At 40.2% G+C, this 27485-nt stretch overlaps 1 protein-coding gene across 1 annotated transcript in view; it reads left to right on the plus strand.

The window, feature by feature from the left end:
* LOC127580125 (protein shisa-6-like) overlaps nt 1-27485 on the plus strand; it is a 390202-nt gene that overhangs the window by 96677 nt on the left and 266040 nt on the right. The window contains exon 3 of the mRNA XM_052033339.1: nt 988-1098. Coding sequence (XP_051889299.1) covers nt 988-1098 — 111 coding nt within the window. The remainder of the gene's footprint in view (nt 1-987; nt 1099-27485) is intronic.

Consider the following 27485-nt stretch of genomic DNA (forward strand, 5'->3'; position numbering starts at 1 on the left):
GCTGTTCCATGGTGTATTTGGATTGTATACAGATAGCTATATAATCTAGGCATTGACATCCAAACATGAATTATATATGCATGAAAAATCAGCTCATAAATGCTTTACTCCCTATGTTCTCCAAAATTAGACAGCTTGCAAACTCAAGCCTGGTCCCTTACACATTTGAACTACCATTGGCAATATAAAATCAGGCAATAAAAGACCAGGGTGGAAGTGAAATAAATGATACAATTTTATCTCCCATCCAACAAAGAGTTCTGGATAACATGGCTGAGACTGTTGTAGGCAACAGCTGGTATTCTATGCACTGGCATCCAAACAGTGGTGTGGTGCCCATAATGGGATTTCTCTCTTCCCACCTATCCATTGGTTAGGATATTAAACTAAGCCCCAGCTGATCTTGGGTAGATATAAAAGATCACATGCCATCAGTCTGAAGATGAGCAGGACAATTATCCCTTGTTCTCTGGCCAATATTTATGCCTTAATGCTACTGAAAGTATAGATAGGTTATCTTGGTTATTGTTCTGTTGCTGTATGTGGGCATCTGCAAACCTTAAACTGGATGCCATATTTCCGACATAACATTAACTGGTGTTTATAAAAAAGTACTTTACACTTTGGGTTGTCTTAAAATTGTGAAAGGTGATGTGTACTGTATATGCAAGTCTTTTGTTGTTCCATTTTTACATATGGCTGTCATAAACCGTATAATTGTAACACCACAGCAACAGTCCTTCAGGGCCTGGGACTGGGAGAGTTGAGTGCTGTCTAATCAGTGTCCAATTATTGATGTTTTACTGTTTTGTTTGGGCATGGCTTATGAAAGCAAAGGCATCCAAATTTTCAAATAAAGAATTGTGCAGGATAAATAAGTAATGATTAGTAATTACTGTGTACAAATGCATCCAGATGCCAGTTACTTCAAAGCTTTGCCACAATTAATAAAGTGGAAATTGTGAATGCTGTTCCTCTTGCCAACAGGGCTTTATGGGAAGGATTCAGGCACCAGTCATGGCTATCGCAGCGGAGGACCAGACCTGCATAACTTCATCTCTTCAGGATTTGTGACACTAGGGCGAGGACATCTCAAGGGTACAGTAGAAACTGCTTCTTTGCAAAAACCATTTCATACTTATAATCTGCAGTCCAAAAGCCCCGACGATGCAATGCTTGTGTGCCCATTAGAAGGGAAGGGAATCTTAGTGTAGGCTTTTGGAGACACAGGACAACTAAAATGATAATCTGAACACCTATTCAGTAATAAATCTAATTCAGCTCCTTGTGTTGTGATTGTAGAGCATGGGATTTGTTCATAATAATCCTGGGCTTTGCATCAGTAAGCCCATCCAAAAAGAAAACAATGTGTTGCAGTGTTTTGCAGTAGTGCAGTATCATGTAGCAATGCTGTTGTCTGTCTGTATTAAAGCTGATCTGTTGATGCTAAAATATTGTAAATGTTATGTTACACTGTGAGGCAATAAATATATTTGTTAATCATTTACAAAGAGAAAGGTACAAGGACTTTCAAGTTGGAACTTTGCATTCAGGAACGGATAGCTGATGCAGGACAGGCATTTGTATAATTCTAGATGTACTTATATATCCTCCTTGTTGTGGACCACAGTTGTTAAAAGCAGAGGGGCAGAATACTTCTTTGTGCAACCCAACACCACCACCCCATTCAAACACTGGGAATTTTAATTCTGCTTTAGCTTGCTCTTGAAGTATACTTGTCTGCACAATAGATATTGCTCCAACTGCAGAATACATTTAAAAAAAAGTCTAATAATTTATTTTCCCCACGTCAATATATTGGCCCTGTGTCTCTTCACCTCTCATTATGTTTGTCCCTGTGCATGCACTCCCTAGTGGATCCAAGCACAACTTCCCATCCCCTGTATCTACCAACCCCTGTGGTCTCCAGCACATTTTGCCATCCCCTGTATCTACCTGATGTAATGGTACACGACACAGTTGATAATCCACTTATATCTACCATACCTCCTCCCTAGTAATGGCTGTACTATACAATAGTAACCCTGGATAAATTTTCCCAGATTTGATGGGGTGACATAAAAGTCAATATCTACACTGAACCCAAAATGAAAAATATCAGCAGGGAATTAATTAGCATTTGGAATTGATTTTGTTCCAAATTAGGTTGTTGCTATTCCAAGTGGCACCACTTATTATCATCTGCTAGTTCACAACTATATAAATAAAATATGTCATATAGATATTTTTATCCAAATGGCTCCTTATGCAAATTATGCGACGTTCAATCAGCATTTTAAAGTGGTGTGCTTACTAAGGTAAAAAGTTCAATGCATTGTGGTTTCTACGTTTATTGAGTCTTTGTAGACTAATATGTCAAATATTCTGTGCTTGGTTGCTACCAGTGAATCTTCCTCTTGTCCTTTGGGTCACCATTTTACAGATGACGTTGCTGTGTTGATGAAACCAGGTTTTCCAAAAGAGTTTTTATGAGCTGTTTAAATGTCTATTAGAGTGCTGTGATTTGCTTGATTAATTGTGGACACGGTGAATGGACAATCAATTAAAGGCAGAAGCCCAGGTTTCCATTTTACTTCTGCCCTTTGCACCATTAATCTTTCACCCTCATCAGATGAATCATGACTTTAGCCTTCTGTGCCAAACACTGGACATCACAACGTAAAGATTTTGTGAGTGAACATTTCAGAATTACTCACCACCCATTATAGATTTAGAAAGTTGCCAAGGCAAAAGTATGATTTGAAAAAGATATAGTTCACTGCACTGTCACATTGATTTTGTTGCACACCAATGCTCATTAGTCCTCAATGGGTAGAGGACAATGGGCATTAAAGTACTCATATTTTCACAACGCATAATTTTTCTGTTCCAATAAAAAAGCGCATTTGGCTTCTGTCTAACATCACTGTGAAGAAGCAGAAACTATTTCACTATTAATGCAATGAAGCATGGAAGCCTACTTATTCTGCCAGCCCCACCAGAAACTGGCATTACAGATTCTGCATTTTCCAATGCAAAAGGATCAGTTTGTGCAGAGCCTTTTAAAATGCATCTTGGGTGACATCCAGTAATATAGACGGCACTGGTCACAACTAATCAGTCCTTTTCTGGGAAAGTTAAAACACAAATCAAAATTGTGTCATCTCTATCTATTTCTATACTGATACCATATCAAAATTGTGTCATTTATATCTGTATATAAACTGGTACCAAATCGAAATTGTGTCATTTATATCTGTCTATACTGGTACCAGAGTAAGCAGGTTAGAACGGCTTTCATATAGATATTCTTACTCATTGCTCATTGCGAATGTTTTTTCATTGTCACAGAATGCAGCATCTGTTTGAAAGCTCTTGTCACAGCTGTAGTAAAGGATTCTGTTTATAATGCTCTTCAATTAGTGAGAGCAGCCATCAATCAGAACACTTGAAATGTCAGAGCATTAACTTTACTTGGCACCATGGGTCAATAAACTGTTAGGGTGTAGCTACTACCAATGAGTCCATTCATTCCTAAGGACAGGGATAGAGACTGACAAGGATCTATCTGTGAGGTGTCCCAGCCATTTCTCAGATCTTTCCAATCTTACTAGTTTAAGTACATGCTCCAAAACTTTTAAGGCGATCAAATGGGACCATTTGTTATGCATTTCCCACCTCTACAACGGGACAGTGGGAAGAGAAGGCCAGAAAAAGAAATAGGAAAAAAAAGGAAAGTAAAGATTAAAAATGGAGTACACTAAATGTTAAAATTAAGAAACAAGGTTGAGAAGGGACGGGGAGGAAGAGAGGCTAGGAATGTAAAAGATGATTTGGATATTTATCAATTTAGAATTAAATCATTGTAATAATTAATTTCATGATAATTGAGCAGACTATTGATAAAATATTAACTTTACCCAAGAAAAGTAAATGAAGAGTTTATTCACAGGTGAGACTGAATCTGACGATGCACACACATGCCTGTTAAAGATTGGTGGGCACAATACTGTTTCCAGAGGCCACCTATTCCATCTTCCTATCCTTGGCATGTTAACTTGGTGTCTAATTTAGCCATGCAGTGACCATATTTGATTATTGATCTGCTCATTAACTAGCCTTAATATGGCAATGCTCAGGCACTACCATAATGGAGTGATCCCACTTCTGAATTCTATCAAGGGTGGAGTCATAGAGTCAAATAGAGAAACAGCAAGGAAACAGACCCTTTGGTACACCAAGTCTGCACCAACCATCAAGCACTCAACTTCACACTCATCCTACCCTAACTCTGGGGCAAATTGATTAAGAAAAGATCTCAGAGGTACACACAGTAATTCAACATCACCTGCTGGTTGATTACAAACTCACAGTATAGCTCAATGTTAGAGCTTAATAAATTTTGGTGGTCTGGAAACTTCTGGCAAGTTTTCGTGTAATTACCTCTTCTTGCAAGAAAATTAGCCAGCAATCAATCACAGCTGGTTTTCTGTTTGTCTCATTTTCTTTCAGTCATTTGCATTTTTTCCAAGATTCTTTTGCTGACCCTCTCCACTGACCTTTACCCTACTCCTGATGCAAAAGATCAACTTGGGTATATTATGTAGATTTAATGAATAATGGACAGGAATAAATCTATGCCCAAATATGTAGGGCCAGTTTTCAATTAGTATAAGTGCCACATATTCCTTCAGTTTGATTTATTCACAATGGAATAAACTTTTGGTTTTTCTTATTTTGTTAAGGTGTTGTCCACCTCAGTGCATCCAGAACACGAACACCCCCTCTCACCACCATTCACTCTGCCTGAAGGAATAGCCAGTCAGAATGCCTTTCCATATGGGCATCCCCAAAGACACCAGCATTAGACAATAAGATCTAAAACTGTAAATATTATTACAAAAAAAACTAAACATCAAAGACAAATTCAGCATCTTGTATATCCTTCATTTCCATAGAAACCTTTAATTTTATTGACCTGCTTGAATGACCTGTGTGTTAGAACAATTCTGCCATTGTCTGTCATCCACCTCCCATGGCGATGTGGATAACATGGATCATCTCTAGGTCAATAACGCAATAGCTTCTAGACACACCAAGTTGTGCATTCACTATCGAGCTCCTCAGTTCTTTTTTCACAAGCATTTTACAGAGGTCAAATAATGCAGGACTTCTTTTCTGTCCCACATCTCTGGGACTTCAGTTTTGACTGTGTTCTGTTCCTATGAGGAATGTTTCACTCTGTAAGCATGAATGGTTACATAGCATTAGCAATTACTTTTCCCACTAATCAGTCAGAGTACAGACTTTGTTTTGAGTGTGCTTAAGGCAATTCTTACATCTTCTCTTACTATTTGTGACTATGGCAGCATGTATATATATGCAGGAGCAGGGTTTAGCAAACCACCAAGTGGCATTTTCTTTAATTGGATTTACTGGAAGATTTCTAGAACTGAAATAATATATGAGGTGGAAAAACTATAGCTGGCCCATAGTTCTAGAAAGGAGCTGAACTAAAGACAAACTGGATGATTCATTCAGTAATTAAAATGTTTACAAAGGTTTCATATTTAGAAGAAATTGAAGCAGCTATAAATTTTCACAGGTGAAAGCAGACAAAAGAAGTAATGCCTATGGTCTGTCAGACTGTGATTTTTTAAAAATGTAACCTGGAGTACACTTGATTGAATTCTCAATCCTTCTACCCCTAATTACAGTAACATATTATATCATTCATAAACAGTGTCATTAAGCTCTCTTGCAACATAATTATCACTTTTAATTAGTTAACATTAGCAAAACAAACAAATATGCCATCTAGCTCTTCGCTCATCCTTACATGGAGGTGTTTAAGACATGGGACCTTGTTCATCCCCATTCAAGTAGTTTTCAGTTAGTAGTCAACAATGCTCATAAATGAAGCTGAGATTTCATAAGGAGAAGCTTAACATCACCATGTGTTCAATAGCTTGATGTAGATATTCTAGGATCTTGTTAGTACAGAAAGCTAATCATAACAATATGCAAAAACTCTATTTTGTCACAATCTTGCAAATTAATCTTTACATTTTTGTGGACATTTTGCAGCAACATGTTATTCCTTTTAAGCTTTTTTTCTCGTACTCCAGAAATTCCAGTGCTGGTGGTAACCATGTCTGAAGGAGTCCAGGAGGTCCATGGATTAACCAACAGCCTATCGTAGCTGCCCTCAACCAGCTTTAATGTATGTGTGTGTGTGTGTGTGTGTGTGTGTGTGTGTGTGTGTGTGTGTATAAAATGATCATCAACACCCAGGCTATGGAAAACTTGGAGAGGAGGGAAAAACAGTGCTCCCCTGATTATTGTCTAATGAACACTGATTTTATATTGGACAGGGTGTGACTAGGATGCCACTCTTCTCTACTCTACTTAGGAGACAGTTCTGCTACATAAAAATTAATCATCTGAATGAGCCACCTGAGTATAGTTTCCAAACATTCAACTGATCGATATACACAGGGAGAGGACTATACATCATGAAACTAAAGGATTCACCAGTAAAAATACAGGGTAATATACTGGCATGGTTGTAAAGGGGTCTTACTGAGGTTGGCAAACTGTGACTAGTGGGTTACTGCAGTGATCAGTACTTTGGCCCCAATATCAACAATTTGACTAAGGGGACCAAATGTTATATTTCCTGGTGTGCCAATGATACAAAACCAAGAAGATGTTGATTATTGAGGGGGATGCAAAGAGGTATCAAGAGAATATAGACAAGCTGCATAGGTGGGTAAGAACCAGGCAGATGGAATATAATGTGGAAAAATATGAGGTCATCCACATTGGTGTGCTGAACAGAAAAACAGTATTTTTTTAAATGGTGTTGAATTGGGAGAAGTTGATGGTCAAAGGGACCTGGATGGACTCGTACGCAGGTCACTGAAATCTAGCATCCAGGTGCGGCAAGAATTAAGAGGATAGATGTTATGTTGGTTCTTATTGCAAGATGATTTGAGTATAGGAGCTAAGATGTCTTACTACAATTATATGTTGCCTTGCTGAGACCCCACCAAGAGCACTGTGTACAATTTTAGTCTCCTTACCTAAAAGAGGATATAATTGCCATGGAAAGAGTGCACCAAAGATCCACTGAACTGGTTCATTGGCTGGTGGGCTCTCCATATGAAGAGAGACTGAAATCTCTAAAGTTTAGAAGAAGGGGAAGTGATCTCATTGAAATTCTTATAGGGCTACACATGGTGTATGCAGGGAAGATGCTTCCCCTAGTGTGACTAGAATAAGGAATGGACCACTTAGGTCTTGGATGAGGAAAGATTTCCTAACTCAGAAGGTGCTGAATCTTTGGAATTCTTTACTCGTCTGTGCTAAAGAGGCCACATCACTGAGTTCATTCAAAAGACAGATCACTAAATTAAGAATCAAGGGGTGTGGAGATAATGCAGGAAAATGGTGTGAGGTAGAATCAGCCATGATCTTGGTGATTGTTGGAGCAGGTTTAAGGAATAAATGGCCTTCTCTTGTTCCTGCTTATGACTATAAAGTGTTACACCTGCAAACCATAGGCCAGGTAATACACATCTGGAATTGGAATTAGGGATGGGAGGGAGTTTCCATGGAGGCAACATTTCTGAAACAAGGGAGGTGGGTTACAGCATACATTATACTGGATTCCAAATTCCAAATAAGGAAGTTTGATAAGTTTTAGAAAGACCATGTGAACTGTTCTCATTAACAACACAAAAGAATTGTAATTAATAAGATTTTATACCTCTATAACTTCTGCTTGGCTCTTCACAGACAGCCCGTTATTCATTGAATAGCCATTTCAATGAAAGATTGATGATTCCTATGTCAAAGTGAATACTGTCTGGGCATCTATAAAACTACCAATGCCTTACGTCACCTGGTTACTCAGTGGTTTCCAGACCAATTATTCAAAGGACCTGCTCCCCATGTCAGTTATCCATGTGTATATTCTGTTATTTTTGAATATTCTGTACATAGTTACTCCATCCCCAATATCCGCTGCCATTCCAAAAATCCGCTGCTATTCCTCCCAAAAATTACATGCTAATTTTTCACACTTACTCTCCAATAAAATTATCATAAAAGAACTCAGTCTTGAAACTTATGCAAAGACACATGTCAGCCCTTGCTGGAAGACCAGAATATCAAATGCAAAACCAAATGATTACCACCGTAACAATACGTCAACCTGTATCTCACTCTTCTCCCTCCCTCACGTAACCTTCTGCTTGAGGCTTATATAGTCACTCACAATACCTTCAGTGTTGAGAGGAGCTATAATTCTGTTGTCACCTTCCCAGCCCTGTGAAAAGCTATACCTTTGTTGGTTTTAATGTTTACTGCCAACCTTTGAGCTATTCGATTAGGAAGTGGGAAAGTAATCCAGCATTTTTAATGTGGGAAATGATAGAACTCTGTCTTTCTGACCATCTACAGTCTTGCTCACCTAGGAGACCTGAGTCAATGGGTTCAGGTCCACATTTACAACTCATCCTCACCAACAGCAGAGAACAAACTAGAACTGGTCACACGTTTAAAAGTTACATTTAAGAGAACATTTTGTTTTTAAAAAATGCTCTCCTTTTAGATGTTTCAATGCATTAAGCAAACAAAAAATGGTCAAACTTCTTTCACTGTTAAGTCTATACCAGTCCAAGGTGTATTTATGAACTATTTTCTGGAGTGATTAGATACTAGCCAATGCATGAGACTCTTTAGTCAATGAATCTTTCAACCAAACCAAGCCATTTCCCATTGAAGAGAGAAAATATAGTGTAAATCAGAGGAAGGGTAAATTTGAGACACCATGAATTGCACATTCTTATTGGGAACCAGAGTTACTTGCCTGTCTGCCTCAGTGCTTGGCCATACTTGGGAATTGTGTGTGTGTGTGTGTGTGTGTGTGTGTGTGTGTGTGTGTGTGTGTGTGTGTGTGTGTGTGTGTGTGTGTGTGTGTGTGTGTGTGTGTGTGTGTGTGTGTGTTATGCAAACATGGATATGTCAAAGAAACTTCAAAAGGAAACGCATCCAGTGACTAGACTCGTACCTGACATAAAGCTGATGGTCAGTCTTGGTAGCAAATCAATGCACCCCAGCACATTGGTATGAGGGTTCCTCAGAGAAGTGTTCTCAACTTCATGCTAGGTAATGTTGCCCTTGAGTATGTCAAGATGCCATATTATCTTTGCCAGGAATCCAATCATTAAAATTCTGGGCCATCAGCATGGATCAAAGACCACTCACTGACAACAGTGTGGCTCCAGGAGCATGGAAGAGGCTGAGTATTCTCTGATGAATACATCACTTCCCAATTCTCCAAAGTGTCTTCGTATTTACAAGCCTGGTAAGTTATCTCCTGCCTGGATGAGTATAGTTTCCATAACATCCAAGAAGTTAAACAGTATCCAGTGGAGAACAGTCTTCCAAACCGTCGGTTCTGCCACTGCCAGCATTTTCTAGCCTTTTTAAAAAACAAGAGGAGCATATTTACGAAGACACCATCACTTCCAAGTTACCTTTCAACTGGCACACTGTTAGCTATAATGTACATCATTATTCCTTTCTTGTTATTGGCCAGAAATCTTTGAATTCTTTGCTGAAGCATCATCACAGCAAAGACAGTTGAAAATCAAGGTGACCTTTGCCATTCAAGGCTTCTCGAGGAAACCAGAGATGGTCGTTAATTGCTGCCTTGCTCATATTACCCACATTCAGAGAGCAAACATTCCTTTCAAAAATGCTGAACATTTTGACTTTTACATGGAGAGACAAACAAGATCGGTCTGTGCTTGATTCTTTACACCACCTGCAGTCTCTTGAATGTTGATTATAAAGGAGTATTAAGTCAAGCTGTGTAAAATTCATTGAACTTGCAATACAGATGTCCTGAGAGAGCAGCAGCACTGACTCTGGCATGACCCCAGAGGAGACTCAAAGGAGGCAGTAAAAGTTAATGGGGTGGAATATAAATGCAGAATCTCAAATCAATCAACCTAGCGGTGATTTATGGCAGATCGCAGGCTCAGAGGGACCTATCTGAGCCAGTCTGACTGTTGCTGCTTTTCATTGGGGTCATTGAATGGAAGAGGAGGCAGGTGGGAGGGCCCAGTTCATTGCCTTCAGCTTCATGGCTGGATTGCAGCATTCACTGCAGCTTTCAAAGGCACCAAGCTCTGGTAAAAGTCATATATCGGTAGCACACTGCTGAATGTATTACAATGGGAAGCAGATCAATTGAATTTTAAGTGTAGCAGCTCCATTCTACTGAGCCCAGTGGCTAAAAATGGCCCAAAATATTGCATCTATTTAGAGCTATTTATTTTATTGAAATGAATGGAAATTAGAATCATATTAATTCCATATGCTGTCTTAATGTTGAAATCCTGCTGCAGACAAACTCTATCATTATCTCTGGGTATCCATTCTTGCTGGAAACATTATCAGGGCATAGTCATTTAGTGAACACGTCATTTATTAAACAGCTTTATTGTTCCACTGCACTCTCCCTCCCCCAACTCGCTGACTCAAAAACAGAGTGCACATTGTGGAGTTAGTTCTGATGATGTAACACCTTGATTATGGACTCTCATTTGCACCTTCAAAAAGGGAATCATGTCGACATTTGCAAAATGATATTTCTGTTGCTAAATATCAAGCTACAGAATTAGACTAGATGCAGAGAATGTTTCTGAAAAGGGCACTGTTTCTGGTCCATTATTTTCATTAAATTCTTGCACCCAATGATGTTTTGCTGTGATTGAAGTGGTTGTCATTTTCATGCTGTAAATATAGGTCTCTCCTGGTTAGCAAACCACCACTTAACAAACCTTCACTACAAGCAAAGGGTTTCATTTAATTTAATTTGTCTCTTAACAAAGGTTTCATTTGCTGCAGCAAAGGACAGGAAACACATTTCAAGACTGCTTTTAAACGCAGGCCGGCAAAAACCGAGAACATTTAACGGTCTTTTTGATCAGGTTAATGGAAAGAGTCTGTGAGATAAACAATTTATTTAAAATGGAGAAAAACTCACTTGATCATCTGCACACCTCTGTCTGGGAACAATGGCCATTGGGTGAATGACTAGTAAGTTTCAACTTGTATGGTTCAATCTGACCAGCCTGGTTTGCTTTTAATTTTTTCACCCTTACTGGGGGTAGATTGATTAGCACCTGACCCCTTTCCCGGACCATGCACAGCGTCTGGTATTCCCCCATGAATATTACGCATTTACTGAAACTCCCGCTATATGAATTTTCACATAACAAAGGTTCTTTAGTAGCATCAATCCTTTGTTAACCTACAAAGACCAGTACTGTGTAATTTGATTTAATAATTGCTCCAGAGAATTCTGACAACAGGTAACCTGCAGCAGCTAGTTAGCTGATGAAGGGTCTCAACCCAAAACATCGACCGTCCATTTCCCTCCACAGATGCTACCTGACCCGCTGAGTTCCTCCAGCAGTTTGTTTCTTGCTCCAGTTTCCAGCATCTGCAGTCTCTTGTGTCTCCAACAGCAATTTGCACTGCACCTACAGTAGGGCCTGACAGAGTGTCCTGGATTGTCCTTACCATATGGATGGACAACTGTTTCCCCTCCTCTAGATGACCATATAATTCCCAATGTTGTCAGGATCGAGTCAATATGACAATATTAGAAATCTACCAGCATATAAATATTCAGGTTCTCTTTCAAAATTTAAACCATTGACTCACGTTGGTTCTAATCTGACTGGCAGGACTCCAGTAGTTAATGAATAAGTAGGTGTTAAACCAGTCCGTTGAGATAAACATTTGAAACATTATCATTTCTGAAGGTGGGGATTACTGCTGCTAATCTGGTATTCAAGTGCATTATGTGAATGGGCTATGAAACTGCAGCGAGAATGAATATTTTTCATTTTAATCTCCTGGTAACAACACAGACTACTCTAGAAATATAGACTTTTTTTACTTTTCTAAATTGAATTTTACCCTTTTACATTAAATTGAATTTCATGCATATCAAATTAAAAATTTTCATGCTCAAGAACATTTATTTTCTGATCCAGGCACCTAGTATCAGAAATAATTGCAACCTGGTTAGATGTCGCATGACTAGGTACCCAGCCCAGATAGGAATGCCAACAGTCCCATACTGAGTGGGATCTCCCATATCTAAAAGAAAACTTGACTGTCCCATATGATTTTGGGACACTTTTTTTCCATTTAGCCAACACAGAGGCTGTGAGTTTGACTGGGTATTCTAATATTAGCCCTAATACCATAAAAGGAATAGAAAAACAAACTGCTGGAGGAACTCAGTGGGTCAAGCAGAATCTATGAAGGCAAAGGAATGGTCAATGTTTTGAGTCGAGACCCTGCAGCAGGACGTCCTGAGTTCCTCCGGCAGTTTTTCACTCCAGGTTCCAACATCTGTAGTCTCTTCTGCCTCCCTAAAAAGGAGTGTCCAGTGACTTAACCATGAGGTTTCCGACGAAATTAGAAACCACACCGTGTGGTGAACAGGATTACCAATGTCGATTGAGTCTGTGGCTGTAGACTAGAGGTGAGAATTTTAATTCTTATTGTTATTACTATTACAGCCTTATCAACCTGGATACTCCCTTGACAGAAATCCAGATGCTGGGTGGACCAAGTGGTAGGTCACCTGTTGTCAGACCTGCCCAGCTGACCAGAGTCACCTTTAATAGAATCCACCTACTCTGAAGCAGAGCTTGTTGGTTTAAATCACATCCCAGGGAAAGGACACACAGTCCAGGAGCAGTTCCCCAATAATCTATGCTTCCATAAATACTTAAAAAAATATTGCTGATCTTTTCCCTTCCTGAGTGGAATTGTGTGCGCTGACAACATGTTATATGTGTTTTTATTTGTTTATTTTTATTTGCGTGCTATTACATGCTTATAGTCAGTGCAACATTGTGGCCCACAGCAAGCCCCACTCACAACCTGTCCCCTATTCTCGGGATATATTGTCGGCCTTCCCAAGTCTTGTTTGGAGTGACTGCCACTATATCAGTGTAAGCACTTTGAATTTCCTGCAGCATATCTTGATCCCCAATTTATTGGCAGTTGTACCACAGTAACACTAGGTGCTGCAGGCACTAACTTGGAACTAGATAGCGATGGCTCAATTCGTTTCATTCAAGAGTGGTATGAACACTTAACCCTTTCACTGCCAGGTCCAATTTAGTGCATGTTCTCACAAAGCAGTGTGTTCTGGCACATTTGAATGTGCTGCCTTTAAAGAAAAACTTGCATTTATTTAGGACCATTCATTCTGTCCTAAAACACCTTAGAGCAAATAAAGTAAGTGTGAAACATTGTCACTGTTATAGGAAACACAGTAGTCATTCTGCACACAGGAAGCTTCCACAAATAGCAAAATGATAATCAGCAGGAAATTCCTTTTTTAATAGTCTTGAGCAAGGAATAATTATTGGACAGAAGTTTGGGGTTACTTACCCTTCTTATCTAAGAAATTGTCCCATTAGACCTTTAACATACATCTGAGAGAGTTGACAGCTGACACACCTAAGTAGAGCATTCCCTCAGTACTGCACTGGACTGTAAGTCTGGTCCTTAGTGCTCAAGTCTCTTAAAGCAAATACTTTCTGACCACTGAGACACAGCTGCGACCTTATTCCTCCATTTTGACAAAATACCTCATTCTGCTAGAGGATTGGATCCATTTCAATGCTACATATATGTAAGCTAGAACAGATATAAAGAACTGGAGACAGGCACGTTAAAGAAAATGTGCAGGCAGGTACTGACAGAGGAAGCTGTCGAAATACCTTTTGTAAAAGTAAGAGAGGATAACTGCTGTATACTTAAAGATGACAGTGTTATAACGGAAGGTGGGAAGTTACCCGTAGATCAACAAATTGGCTTGTTCCTTCCAACCAGATCATTTTCAATCACATTCTTTCCTGTCTACTCCCTTCTTCTGAAAACATTGATAAGGTGACTACTGCTCTTCTGAATATATTTTCAGTTGTTCATTCTTCATACCAATAGTGAGAGATCATCATTGCTTGCTTTATAACTATGCTGTATATCCATTACCATCAGGGGACGTCTTAGAAAAAACACTTTCCCTCCCTCCTTCAGTTTTCTGTTTCTCCTCAATTTTCATTCCAGGTGGCCAAACGAAAAAAAAATCAGCATTAGCCACTCCTGGGCTAGTTAAACAGGCCATATACCCAACATGACTAAGTCTGTGGGAGTCCCGGAAACGATACAATCATCAGATTTAGAAGGGGCTACATGCAACATTTATGTAACAAAGCATTCTTTAAATAAGGCAGGTCAGATTAAGATTAAGTCTGTTTAAAATAACTACTCTATTTAGATGGTAAAAGGGGTGGATTTCCCACTCCAAAAGGTGAAACAGTTGTTCAGAGAAAATAAATAATTTGACTTTCAACTGCAGAACTTAACTTGATGCACGGGATCTGTTACTTGCATCACTCCTTGTGTCATGAAGATGAAAATGCAATTTCCGAATGCTGTCACATTACAGCAAAATCTGGTTTGAAATGGAGGGTAGAAAATACAATGCAGTCTCTGTTTCTTTACTAATGTGTTTGATCAGTATCACATTCCACACCATAAATTGTGTTTCTTTATCCTGTGCAAGATTTAATTCTCATGCAGGTTATTTTGAAGTAGATATATGTTCAGAGCTAATGAAGCTTGGAGCAGTGTCATCCAATAGTCTTCAATTCGCTGATGAATGGTAATCTTTCAGTGGGATTTTATTTAGGTTCACAGGCAAGCCAGGGTAAAATACCTCTGCCATTGTTATAAAAATTGATTGCCTTGGTCAAGTCTTTAGGATAAGTCAGAGACTTAAATGATGCAAAAATACAATTGGAAAATAATGTGGCGGTCAACATCGAATACAGATTATACGATGGAGTTTACATTGGAGCTGAATATTATATTACAGTACAATATAGGAATATAACATTAGGCTTGAGAAAATGGCAGCTTATTCGTTAAGCCCTGCATTCTGGAGTACTTGAAATGTTATCTTCTGTTCTTGGCTTTGATGAAAGCATTCTTGCCTGTGACGTTTGTGGTTTCAATGCTAACACAGGATTTGATTACATGTTATTTTAACTGTCCAGTGGAATTTTCAAAGGGTGCTGCAGTGACATAGGTGATATTCTCAGTGATGTGGCGAATATTCTTTCTTCAAGCAACATCACCAAAATCTTTCCTTCAACTCATTACTCATTGTGAGCTCCTGCTGAATTATGATTATTTACGTAACTAAATATGGGAAGTGCTTCCGTTCACAGAGCTGTGAAAAATGCAATAAAATTCCTTCACAAAACATTTTCCAAGTTTAATTCTAATTTTCAACATTTTTACTTTGTTCACAGTATTTACGTTTTATCTGGCCTTAGAATAGCCATTTTACAATAGTTTCATGGATGATACCTATTGGAACAAAACATGTCAGACAATGTTACCAGACATTCTTGTATTGAGCATGTAACAATTTAAACTCCAGTGTAACATAACCATTAACATTAAGCATGGTGTTATTATAGTAGGCTTATCGTTGAATAGCTGCCAATTGTTGTGATATTACAATGTTATCTTTCAAAGTTATGTTAATTATTAGATTCACAGCAAACAGTCCATGACCTCCCTCCACTCCACCTGACTGATCTTCTCCCAGTGTGCTCCCTGGCCTCTCAGAGCTAGGTTTAATGTTTGATCTGTAACTGTATATCAGCCACAGAATCGACATAAGAACAAAGAAATAGGAGGAGGTATAGGCCATTTGGTCTTTCATGTCTGCTCTACCATTCAAGAAGACAATGGCTGACCTCAGTGCTATTTTCCTGCATTAATCTCATATCCCTTGATTCCCTGATATTTGGAATTCTCTCCTAAAGGCAATCTGGCTACCTGCCTTTAATGCTTCAATGATGTGCTGAGATTGTCACAAAGTCACAGAGTCATACAACATGGAAACAAACTCTTCAGCCTGCCAAGCGCATGTAGACCATCTATCATGATTTACACCTATACTCATCCCTCTTTATTCTCCCCACATTCCTATCAACTTCCCCCCAGATCTACCACCCAGCTGCACACTGGAGGCAATTTACAGTGGCCAGTTAACGTGTATGTCTTTGGGATGTGGGAGGAAACAGGAGTAAATGAAGGAATTACACACAGTCACAGTGAGAATGCGCAAATTCCATACAGACAACACCCAAGGTCAGGACTGAATAATCTAAAAGGTGAACTCTTGATCTCCCGATCTATCTTGTCGTGGCCCTTGTACTTTATTTGGTTTCCTGTTCTGCACTTTCTCTGTAACCATCAGACACAGGAGCAGAATTAGGCCATTTGGCCCATCGAGTCTGCTCCGCCAATCTATCATAGCTGATTTATTTTTCCCTCTCAACCCCATTTTCCTGCAACATAGGTCATGTTCTCCTGTAACCGCAACACTATAGTCTGCATTCTGTTTTTCTTTTTACTACCTCAATGTACTTACGTACAGCATAATCTGGATGGCACACAAACAAAAGCTTTTCACAGCATCTCAGTATGTGTGACAATAACAAACCAATACCAACACCACTGGAGCTGTGAAGCATCAGCTCTACCAGCTACACCACTCTGCCACCCTTATGTAGATGGAAGCTCAGCCAACTTACTGATGACCTGAGAATCAACCAACAGGTCAGCAAGCCATCCACCAACAGTCAAAAGTTGGTTTGCCAGTCAGACATCCCATCAGCTAAAAATTCAGGCAGGCAGGTAGCCTACTAAGAAGCCCAGAAAACAACATATTGTCACTAAGTTTTGGATGACATTTTAAAAAAAAATTATTTTCCTTGCAGCAGACTGGCTTGCTGCATTTCGTCATCGGTACTTCATCAGACCGTGAACCTGCTTCCTGTGATCTGTGTCTCACAGTGGAGATGTGGCCAATTTATTACTGGGTCCCACAAACAAAGATTCATTTACAGGAATTTTGTGACAGTGCTTCACACAGCACTTTAATATCATGAGCAATGACTTAAAAGAACAATACTGATATAGATAACTGAATAACTGAGGGCATACTTCCAACCTGCATCGCCTACTCTGTTGGGTACTGCCCTAATTGTCCAGAAGAACTGCAAGCAACATTGCTTTTGAACTCACTGTTTAGAAGTTTTAAAAAAATCCAATTTGTTTGCACCCGTATGTCACTTTCGTGTTCACCAATATCCTTAGGATTTCATAACACTAGAATTTATCATTTTGCCTTATTAAAACTACAAAAGGTTTATAAAACTGTCCTGAAATTATTTAATTATTCTGGTAGAAAAGTAGTATAATGACCACATTAAATAACCCCACAGCAGCTCTCTCCCTTTCCAAGAGATTTCTAATTGTCCTCCTCCCCACCCACCCACCCCACTCTCGCGCGCGCACGCGCACGCACACACACACACACACACACACACACACACACACACACACACACACACACACACACACACACACACACACACACACACACACCTGTTAACTTAGCTAACCTGTTACTGGCCCAGTTTTCATTGTGGCTGTATTAGAAAGCAAGGGTGCATTGCACAGAAAATCTTAAGAAACGGATAAATTAAGTTGTTCAGGTGCATATTTTGACACATCCTGTTGGAGTAGTATTTTGATCATGTATTAGGTGGTATAACAACAGGTTGCACTGTAAGCATGTGTAACTGGGGGAGCAGACTCCTAAAATTGATCTTGACACTTGCTGCATTAATGGAAAGACACGGGGGTTGAAATCTTGCAGTGCAGTGATAGTAAAGGTCATGATTTCAGCTCACTAAAGAATTGTGTTGAATTGCCTTCCTGTGGACCAGAGCATACTGTGGCTAAGCAAATGATAGTAAATTCACAGCATCTCAAACACCAGCAAAAAGGGAACAAGGGTGCATGTGATGGGTGCATTAGGGAGAGAGCAGCTTGTCAATAATGTTGCAAATGGGATTTGGAGTTATAGAGTGATATACAGCATAAAAACATGGACTGCTGACCATCAACCACCCAGTTACAATGATCCTACATTAATTACAATTTTCTTTTTGGGGGATGGTGGATTTCTTTAAACCAGTTGCAGTCCTGGGCTATAGCCCAGGTTGTGCACAGTGGAGCTGGCGCAGTGGTAGGGGCTTGGGTGGAAGGGATGATTGTGTTAGGCTGTGCACAGCAGCAATATCATATACCATGTTGAGGATGCACATTTTGTGGGTATGTGCCTTTACCAAAGCATTCAGCTTTAAATCCATACACACAGCCCTGGCTGTAACTACTCAGAAAACACATAGTGATTGTAATGTGGAAAACTTTATTGCCTAGAATTTACATGGCACCTGTTTAGATTCAGTAATGGGGTGCATTGGCAAGCTTGGTATGAGGGCTCCTGACAACAAATCTGACAACAAATGGCACATGAGGCCCAAGACATGGTACACTACAGACTAAGTCTTACACAATCCAAGGTCTTTTTTTTGCATCCCTCACAGGTGGGGAGCATGTCAAGGAAGCTGGGTAAATTGGGGTTAAGGTAGTTAGAGGTGTCATGGGTGGAAGGGACACAGGAGTTAAGTTTGGCCGTTGAGATCAGTAATGGGTTCGGGGTGAAGATCGAGCTGCAGATAAACAAGGGTGGGGATGGCTTGTGTGGTGTTGCAGTGAGGTGGCACGTCAGTTATTGGAGGGTGAGGGTGGTTACAAGGTTTGTCACGAGTTGATGATGTGGGGCATGTTGTAGACCCTTCAAGAAGTTTAAATATAATTCATAAAGGGGCCCAAACCTGAGGTCAAATTCTCAACACCACGAGCTTGGAGCTACTCAGGTGGCTTCCCTTTAAGTGACACTGAAGAGGACCTCACAAGCATTGTGAAGACCTGTTTCTGCATGAGCTGCCCCTGCTGTCTGCATGCATCGTCGCAAGTCCTTGAAGTGCACATGTCGTGGCTGCTCCCTGCATTAGCACGTCACCCACAGAGGACTCGGAAGGAAAACTGCTGACTTCGTACAATTCGCAGTAAGTCCACGATTTCTCTTTCGGAATGTTTTACATTGAAATTGAATCATATGGTGCACAAAATCCTGTGTAAAATGTGGGGGTAGAACTTCGTCCAAGATGTCCTGCGTAAAACCAGTTCAGTAGAACCAAATTTTGGACATGGAGCACAGCTGCTATTATATAAGTGACCAAGAACGAAATTCTACCTTTGTTCTATCGTTGCTCTGGTCTATACTAACAGGGTTTATATCCATTGAGTATCCCAGTTGCCTTGAAGTGGTAGGGTCCTTGAAATGCCATAATCCTTGGCCCAGAACTTCTTGCAGTCCAACCTCAGTCATGTTCATCATGCCCTTAGCTGTCCAAATCACCAATTTCATTGTCAATAAAATACATCCATATTTTTCTGCACTTAAAATATGCCCAGTGAGGATGATGGCAAATCAGAGGTCCTGTGACCATTAATGCCACTATATCAATAAATAGATAAGCAGGATGTCAATGTAAACTCTTAAAAGTTACAAAAAAATAAATTGCTGGAAGGACAGTGGGTCAAGCAACATCTATGGACGCAAAGATGTCAAAGTCGACCCGCGCTTCTGTAAATAATCAGACAACAGCAGAACCAAAGAACTTACGATAAATGCTTTATTAGCTTTCGCTAGCGGGAGTGGGAAAATAAAGAGACAGAGTAAACCATGTAACTCTAACTCTATACTGAAACCCAGTCAAAGAAGGTTTGGCTACAGCGTATTTTTATACCCTTTTTTGTGGGAATGCTAGGTGAGAAACTACTCTTACACAGGCAATTGTTTACATAAAGTTTCGAACATAACAAGATATAGGTATAAAAACTACTTCTTCCCACTTGCACCTGCTATTTAAGCTAGACATAACTAAATCACACCATAATGAAATCATTCTTTACCTTGAAAATCCTTTCACAGTGAGAACCATACTAAAAAAAAGCATACTATTAACCCTTACACTGCCAGTTGTTAACCCTTGTGTTCCCAGCTATCTTTCACAAAGAGATAGTCAATGTTTGGTTTGAGACCCTGCATCAGAACTGAGAGCGTAGAGGGAAGATGGCCAGTATATAGAAGTGAAAGGGAGGGTTGAAACGGAGGCTGGTATGTGATGGGTGGAAATAGATTAAAGGGGGGGGGGTGGTGAGAGATAAGGCAGATGGAACCAAGTGAGGGAAGGGGACTTGGAGGCTAGAGACAGAGGCTGGTAGGTGATAGTTGGAACCAGTAAGGGAGTGGTGAAGGGCAGATGAAACCAGGTAGGGAAGGAAATGGTAAAAAAGGGGAATGGATGGAAAATGTGGACAAAGGGCGAGAGAAACTGGGTCCTGGTGGGAATGGGAAAGGAATGCAGGGGGTGTGGGTCAATGTTCATATCGTGGGTTGGAGGCTACCCAAGTGGAATAGGAGGTGTTGTTCTTGTTTGCATTTGGCCTCACTTTGGCAGTGGAGAAGGCCGAGGATGAACAGATCAGTGTGGGAATGGGAAGGGGAGTTGAAATGATGTGCAACCGGAAGCTCAAGATGGACACTGCGGACAGAACGCAGATGACTTTTATGTGAAGGCAAAATAGTTTCATCAGATGTGCTGCTCATTCCAGGCCAATCTTTTCATGATGCTTGCATTGGACCACATTGTTGAAGTGCATGACAAATATACAGGCATATGAGTCTATTGTTTCACTTTGGACCATCTCTGATTAACCTTGCCAGCAAAAAATAACACCCCAGTGATGTTATTTTTAAGCCTTAAGTAGCAGTGGTGAGAAAACTGGTGACGATCCAGGAACATTATAATTATTGTTGTTTTCATCAGGAAGTTGGAGAAGGGGGACTTCAACACAGCACAGAAGAACATTAATCATGTCATAAGTTACTTATGTCATAGTTTCTGCCTTATCATCATTTTAGCATTCCATTAACACAGCATTATAATGGTGCAAATCCTGAGGAAAACCTAACACACTTCTTCATTTTTTATTAAAATACAAGATAATCCTGAACTCAAACTGTATAAAATTCTAATTTTTATGGAAGGCACAAATAATTCAGCTTATTTCAATCATTTTCCCCAGTTTTGTCATGGACACTTTCTCTCCTAGGAAGCTTTGTTTTGATTTGATGAAGCTATGTTGTAGGCAACAATAAGTTACTTTTTTCTTCATTGCCCAACTTTTGTTGCTTCTGCTTTGAGATACCTTTCAATATGAGATCAAGTTGATATCAATAGATATCAGCAATCAAAAGGCACAAGCAGTATTCAGTGATTTTGGCGAATTATTGTACATGTCAGTGATTGAAGTATTCATAATATTTCATGGTTTTGGTTTTAGGACATCACCCAGGGTTTCCTTAGAATTGTTCATTTACTTGCATATACCAACCAGATCTTTATTCCTAATAAGTGAAAACCAGAACTTTTGTTTTGCTTTATGTCAATGTGAAAAAAAAATTGAATAATGAACAAGCATTTAATGCCTTTTTTTATTCGTGGGTGTTTGGCAGGTTAAAAGTGGGAATAGAAAATACAGAAATTACCTTTTTTTTCTTTCAAGCATCAATTTTCTGATCACTTTCCCACTGACTCCCTGTTTCCCTGATGCTGATTCCCATTAAGCAAAGATTCTCTGGGTGTGGTTATCACAAAGTTAATCTGAGAAGTTTGGCTGTTTCCCTCTTCCCACTTCAAGATCACTGTTGCTAACCCTAATAACCATTGTTAGCATTGTGTTTGAGATCGAGTAACTCAATGCACATTGAGACACAAACCAACAGCTTGTAACCCATATTTATGTATGCCTTTGCTCAAAGAATCAAGGCAAATATTTTGTCAGGTATGGTTAAAAGCCCTCAGCCAAAGTTTCTTCTCATAATTCAGAGTAATAAAGTGTTATGTCGTTGAAAATAGGCTTAATCTGGAATAGCCGAACCCTGTGTTTCTTGTGGCCATTAGCTTCTGGTCAGAGATTTGCCCCTGGTGAGACTTTTGTTACCAGTAGAATCTTTAATCCAACTTAAATCTTCCTTAAATAACACTGACCATAGCACAATACAGAGAATTTGGCCCCAAAGTTATTTTCAACTTCGCTGGTCAGAAAAACAACTGTTCTTACTAACTGATAGAACAGCCATCATTTACTACTCCACTGAAACTGCTGTGTCAAGGGCCAACACTCGAATTGTTGTAGGTCTATAACCTCTTGCAACTTCACACTCAGTCTCACATATATTCCCACTCTGCCCAAGGAGATCAGGGCTGTAGGCACTCTCAACTTCTCAATATCGGGACCGTTGCAGGCTCTCTGCCACATTTCACAGCTTCCTACTAATTTCAACATTAAGGAGGTCACGCAAACTTCATACCAAAGGAGAGAATAAAGAGCCTAGAAAGCGGATTTGAAACTAAAACATTTGTGTTAGATGTTACTGCATAAATCACACACACACAAAATATTTTGCTTGCGTTTTGCTTTCCTCTCCCCCAATTTCCCCTTACACCCTTCTTTCCTACCTCCTTCTCCATTCCCCTCCCCCTACTTTATCCACACTATTTTCCCTCATCTCCATGGCAGCCTGCAGTGGTGCTGACCTGCTTCCCAGCAGGCTGTGCACAATATATACAGCAGCCGTGAGCTCTGCAAGCAGCTGCTTTCTGCAGACATGCACATCAGATTTACTGCTTGAGAAAACCACAACAGTGATTCCCTCAAGTGAGGATGTCCAATTTTGTGATTTTTCTTTTGCTGAGCCCTGATTTGGCATGATGGAAAAGTGCAGCATTCATTTAACATGCCAGAAATAACAAATGTAATTTTGAGGTTAACATTGCCTCTTGTGGTTAGTATTCTTCACCTGCTTGTCCAGGTCCTCCCCATTCATCGCTGCAGCACCTATTCTTTAAACCGAATAGCTGGAGGGTTGCTGGCAGGTAGATAACCTTGCTATTGATGAATAGAATAGCAAGTGCGGAAACTGACAAGGTGCAGCAATACACAGGAAACCTTGCAACTGAAGATTGTAATGGTTATGGAACTTATGGAAACAGCGTTAGTTTGAGACAGGATGCTGCTTAACACCATTAAAATGAGGTAAAACAATTTCTAGGCTCCTGTTTAATATTCAGAAACAAACTTGGTGCAAGGATTCTAGAAAATCCAATGGCATAAGAAGATTTAGACAATGACCGATAATATGTCACACGCAAATCAGTAAGAAAAGTAATCGGGAAATGATAGTGGTGATATTGGTAAAGCACATCACAAATTCTGATGCAGAAAATTATAGAGTCTGGTTGCTATAATTTGCAATGCTATAGGATGTCAAGGGTTTTAGTGACATCACACCAACCAGTAACAAGTTTGTTCTCTCTAGTTTCCTGGTGGATGGAGTTGTTTTAATTACTTGATTTTATAGTGGCAGAGAATAATTCATTCAATTCTGTAATGGCATCTGTAAATAGTTCCAAAAACTGAGCTAATGAACTAATTGTCAAATTTTATTCGAAATGCTAATGATGGTTTGTTTTCCCGGCTTCGTAAATCCTGTTTAGATCAAGACATTCAGAATTTAATTCAGTCAGTGAATCTCCCCTGTCATGCCTCATTGAAACTTGGAGAACATATTGCTTTGTAAGCAAGGGAGTGCTGCATCATGTAAAACATACCAACCAATTGTTTTGAGATCACAATGTAAAAGCAGACACACCAACTCAGTTAGAGGCCAGCTCCCCTGAGGTAAATCCTGAAATTGGTTGCAGGATGACCGGTGCTAATCCCTAGGGGAAAATACATTAAGGTGAATTTTTCACTGGGATTCGTAATGGATCTGCTGCCATAACTGTGCAGTTCCTGAGCTGAGGCTTCAGTGACACTTTCCACTCAACAGAGAACCAGCCTTGGGCTAACGTAAACCTTGGCAGGTTTCCCAACTGTACAGCATCCGCTTGCTGAATCCACATCTGGTCAATTTAGCACAAGTGCAGAGAGCCTTTGAAATCAGTGGCAGAAGTTAGTTGACAGGAGATCATTAACTAAAGGTTTTTATTTGATATATTTAAATTGCTTTAAGTGTTTTAAGTGTGTGGGATTTTATTCTTGTAACTTTAAAACTTGTTTTAAAAATAAACAGTTTTTAAAATTATTTTTATTTTGCAATGGATCCTGAGTGACAGTGAATGTTTGTGAATATCAGGGACAATGTCAGTTTGAATGACAGGTTGGACAGCCAGTGAGCTGAGGCAGGGGCAGGGCAGGACCTCTGCACTATGATTGGTGGTCTTGGCATTGAAGTCTGCCACTTGTGTCAGGAGGGTTTTGTGCCACACCCATGTGCTGGGCTGTTCTCCCAGAGAATGATTGTGTTTTGGACCACGCTGGAGAAAACGCACGGTCCATGGTGCAGACAACTAGTTAACTCAAGGCAGTGGAAAATCTTTAAGTTTCTTCTTTCATCTGTGACATTTCGCCCGTGGAGTTGCTCCTAGCAAGTTGGATTACTTGCAGTTTAAACTGGATAATCTAGGTTGACATTTCAGTCTAGTGCTAAGGAAATGCTGCACTGTTGGAAGTGACATATTTCAGATGAGATCACCACTTGTCCTCCTAGGCAGGTGCAAGAGATCCCATGAGACTCGGATTTGTGCCATTCAGTAAGCCGTGTGGAGGACAGATGAAGTAGAAATGAAATAAATACTGGAAGTACTCATCAGGCCAGGCAGCATCTGTGGAGCAATAAAGCCGATTCACATTTCAAGCCGATGACTTACGTCAGATTTACATTGTTTCGTTATTATTACAATGATTCCCGAATTGGTTTATATTCAAAATGAAGGACCATTTGTATCTTGACTGTTATAGATATATATATGATACTTAAATCATTTTTATTATATTAAAGTGGACATGTAATGGATAGATGCAGATGTTGCTATCCAACAGGTAAATGTGGGACTGACCCAGTGTGACTGACCCGTTATATAAAATACTGTTAATTTAATGAAGGACTGATACAGTGCCACTAGAGCTGTGAAATTGGGCTCTGTAGCCCCATTTGTCCCAAATTGTAGGTGAATTGTGTACACAGTTTTGTTTGCCATTGGTTATTGTGTCACGTGCATACATTGGAAATTTGCAGAGGAGCCAAATTTTGATGGGAGTGCTGAAAAACTGGGTCATGGCTATCCCACCAGTGCCTTGCTAAGTATGTATTGGGAACTGAATAGTAAGAAAAACTCACCCCCCTCACCTCTCATCCACTTTCCACCTGCACTATTTAAAGGAATTGTCAATAACTTGCAGGTTTGTTGATAACTGACTGAAAGGAGTTGGAGAGAAATGTGGTATTGCTATTGTCAAAAGAGACAAATAATTCCAATGTCTTCAGGGAGTGCTGTGGCTATGATTTTGATTTCACTTTTAGCCTTTTTTTCTGCCAGAAGTAGGTGTACAGGTGGTCATTTCAGCCTTCCAGCAGGAGAAGAATAGAACAAAGGGCCCTTGACAGAAGAACCTATTCACAATGTGTGATCAGGGCATAGTTTTCCTTTCTACAATTCAGTGTGGAGCAGTATTCAGCAGGGAAATGTTGACTCAGATCTGCCCCAACTGCAGTCCCAGAGCCACATGAGGACCGCTTTCCCATAGGTCAGTAAGGCGATTGTTGCCATGAAATTCTTCACAATTGGATCTTTCCTACAGACATCACAAACCAACAATCAATGGAAGATTGGGGGGGGGGGTGGGGCGGGATGATAGAAGTTCTTAACTTCATGGAGGCACACTCATTGCCATCTGCTAAAGCAGAGAACTGCAGGAAGTGCGTGTGCAGAGGCTCCCGGATTGCAGTCTTCCTGATGGTACAGGGAGCCTACATCGCCTGAGGGCTGTGGCTGAAAATGATTATCACCTGCTCAATGTACAGCTGGTCTGAGATCATCATGGCAATTGCCCTGCCCAAGACCGCAAGAAATTGCAGAGTGCTGTGAACGCAGCCCAGTCCATCACGCAAACCAGCCTCTCCCTCCATTGACTCTATCTACACTTCCTGCTGCCTTGGGAAAGCAGCCAACTTAATCAAGGACCCCTCCCACCCCGGTAATTCTCTCTTCCCCCGTCAGGCAGAAGATACAAAAGCCTGAGAGCACAAGCTGCCAGACTCAAGGACACCTTCAATTCCACTGTTATTGGACCCTTGAACAGATCTCTCATAGGCTAAAAGACGAACTCTTGATTTTCCAATCTACTTCATTGTGGCCCTATTTGTCTAACTGCACTGCACTTTCTCTGTAGATATATATATATATATTCTGCATTCTGTTTTCGTTTCACTACCTCAATGTAATTATGTATGGCATAATCTGTTTGGATGGCACGCAAAACAAGCTTTTCACCATATTTCGGTACTTGTAACAATAATAAACCAATACAATACAGTAGAAGAACCTCATGGGCTATACAAGAATTCTCGGGCCTCTGTCTTTCAGTAATTGCGCTGGATCAGTGAGAGGCTACTTGGGACAAGGATTGCCCTCTAACCATCTGGCTCCTCACTTTGCTACACATTCTGAAGACAATGCTCCCACAATGATCATAACTATCAGTGTGCTGCAAAAACAATTCTGCTGCACAGAAAGATCTGAGGGCACATTACAGGACACTGCAGAGAGTGTCCAATGATTCAACATCAACTTCTGTATCCTGATTTGGCAATTATAGGACCTCAGCTTCTGCCAACATCTGCAGATCAAGAGGGGGAGAAGCTGGAAGGCGATGAAGATGAGGAATAGGAAGGGAGCTTGGAGGTTCCTTCCATACAGTCTGGGAGAGACCAATAGCATTCTGCTCTGAGTGAAGAGAAAATTGCTGCTCCTCCGATAATAGAGCAACCTGAAACCGCATCTGCCAAGGCATGGGGCGTGGGCAACCTCAGGCATAGGATGATAAATGGCAAGTATCGTGCATGCCATGAGATGGTATGACCACTTCTCCTTGACATTAAATGACAGGGCCTTAACTGGATTCCACCACTGTCAACAACATGGAAGTTATGCTCGGCCAGACGCATAACTAGATCAATTTTGTAATTACTGTGACTGCAGGAGTAAATCAAAAGCTAGTTACTATGTGTTGATTTCCTCCATCCCTGACTTCCAAAACTTGTCTTTCGTCTATCTGCTACATGTGAAGCAATTTGTTCCACAGCCTGGATGAGGGCAGCTTCAGCAAGGCTCAAGAAGTTCAACTGTACAAAGCAGCCACTTGATTAGCTCCTGATCCTCCACCCTGAGCATTTGCTCCCTCCACCATCTCCCCATCGTGGCCATACTTGTACCATCTACAAAATGCATTGCTGGGAATCACTAAGATTT

Source organism: Pristis pectinata, chromosome 18 (genome assembly GCF_009764475.1).
Source record: "Pristis pectinata isolate sPriPec2 chromosome 18, sPriPec2.1.pri, whole genome shotgun sequence".
Taxonomy (NCBI): Eukaryota; Metazoa; Chordata; class Chondrichthyes; order Rhinopristiformes; family Pristidae; genus Pristis; species Pristis pectinata.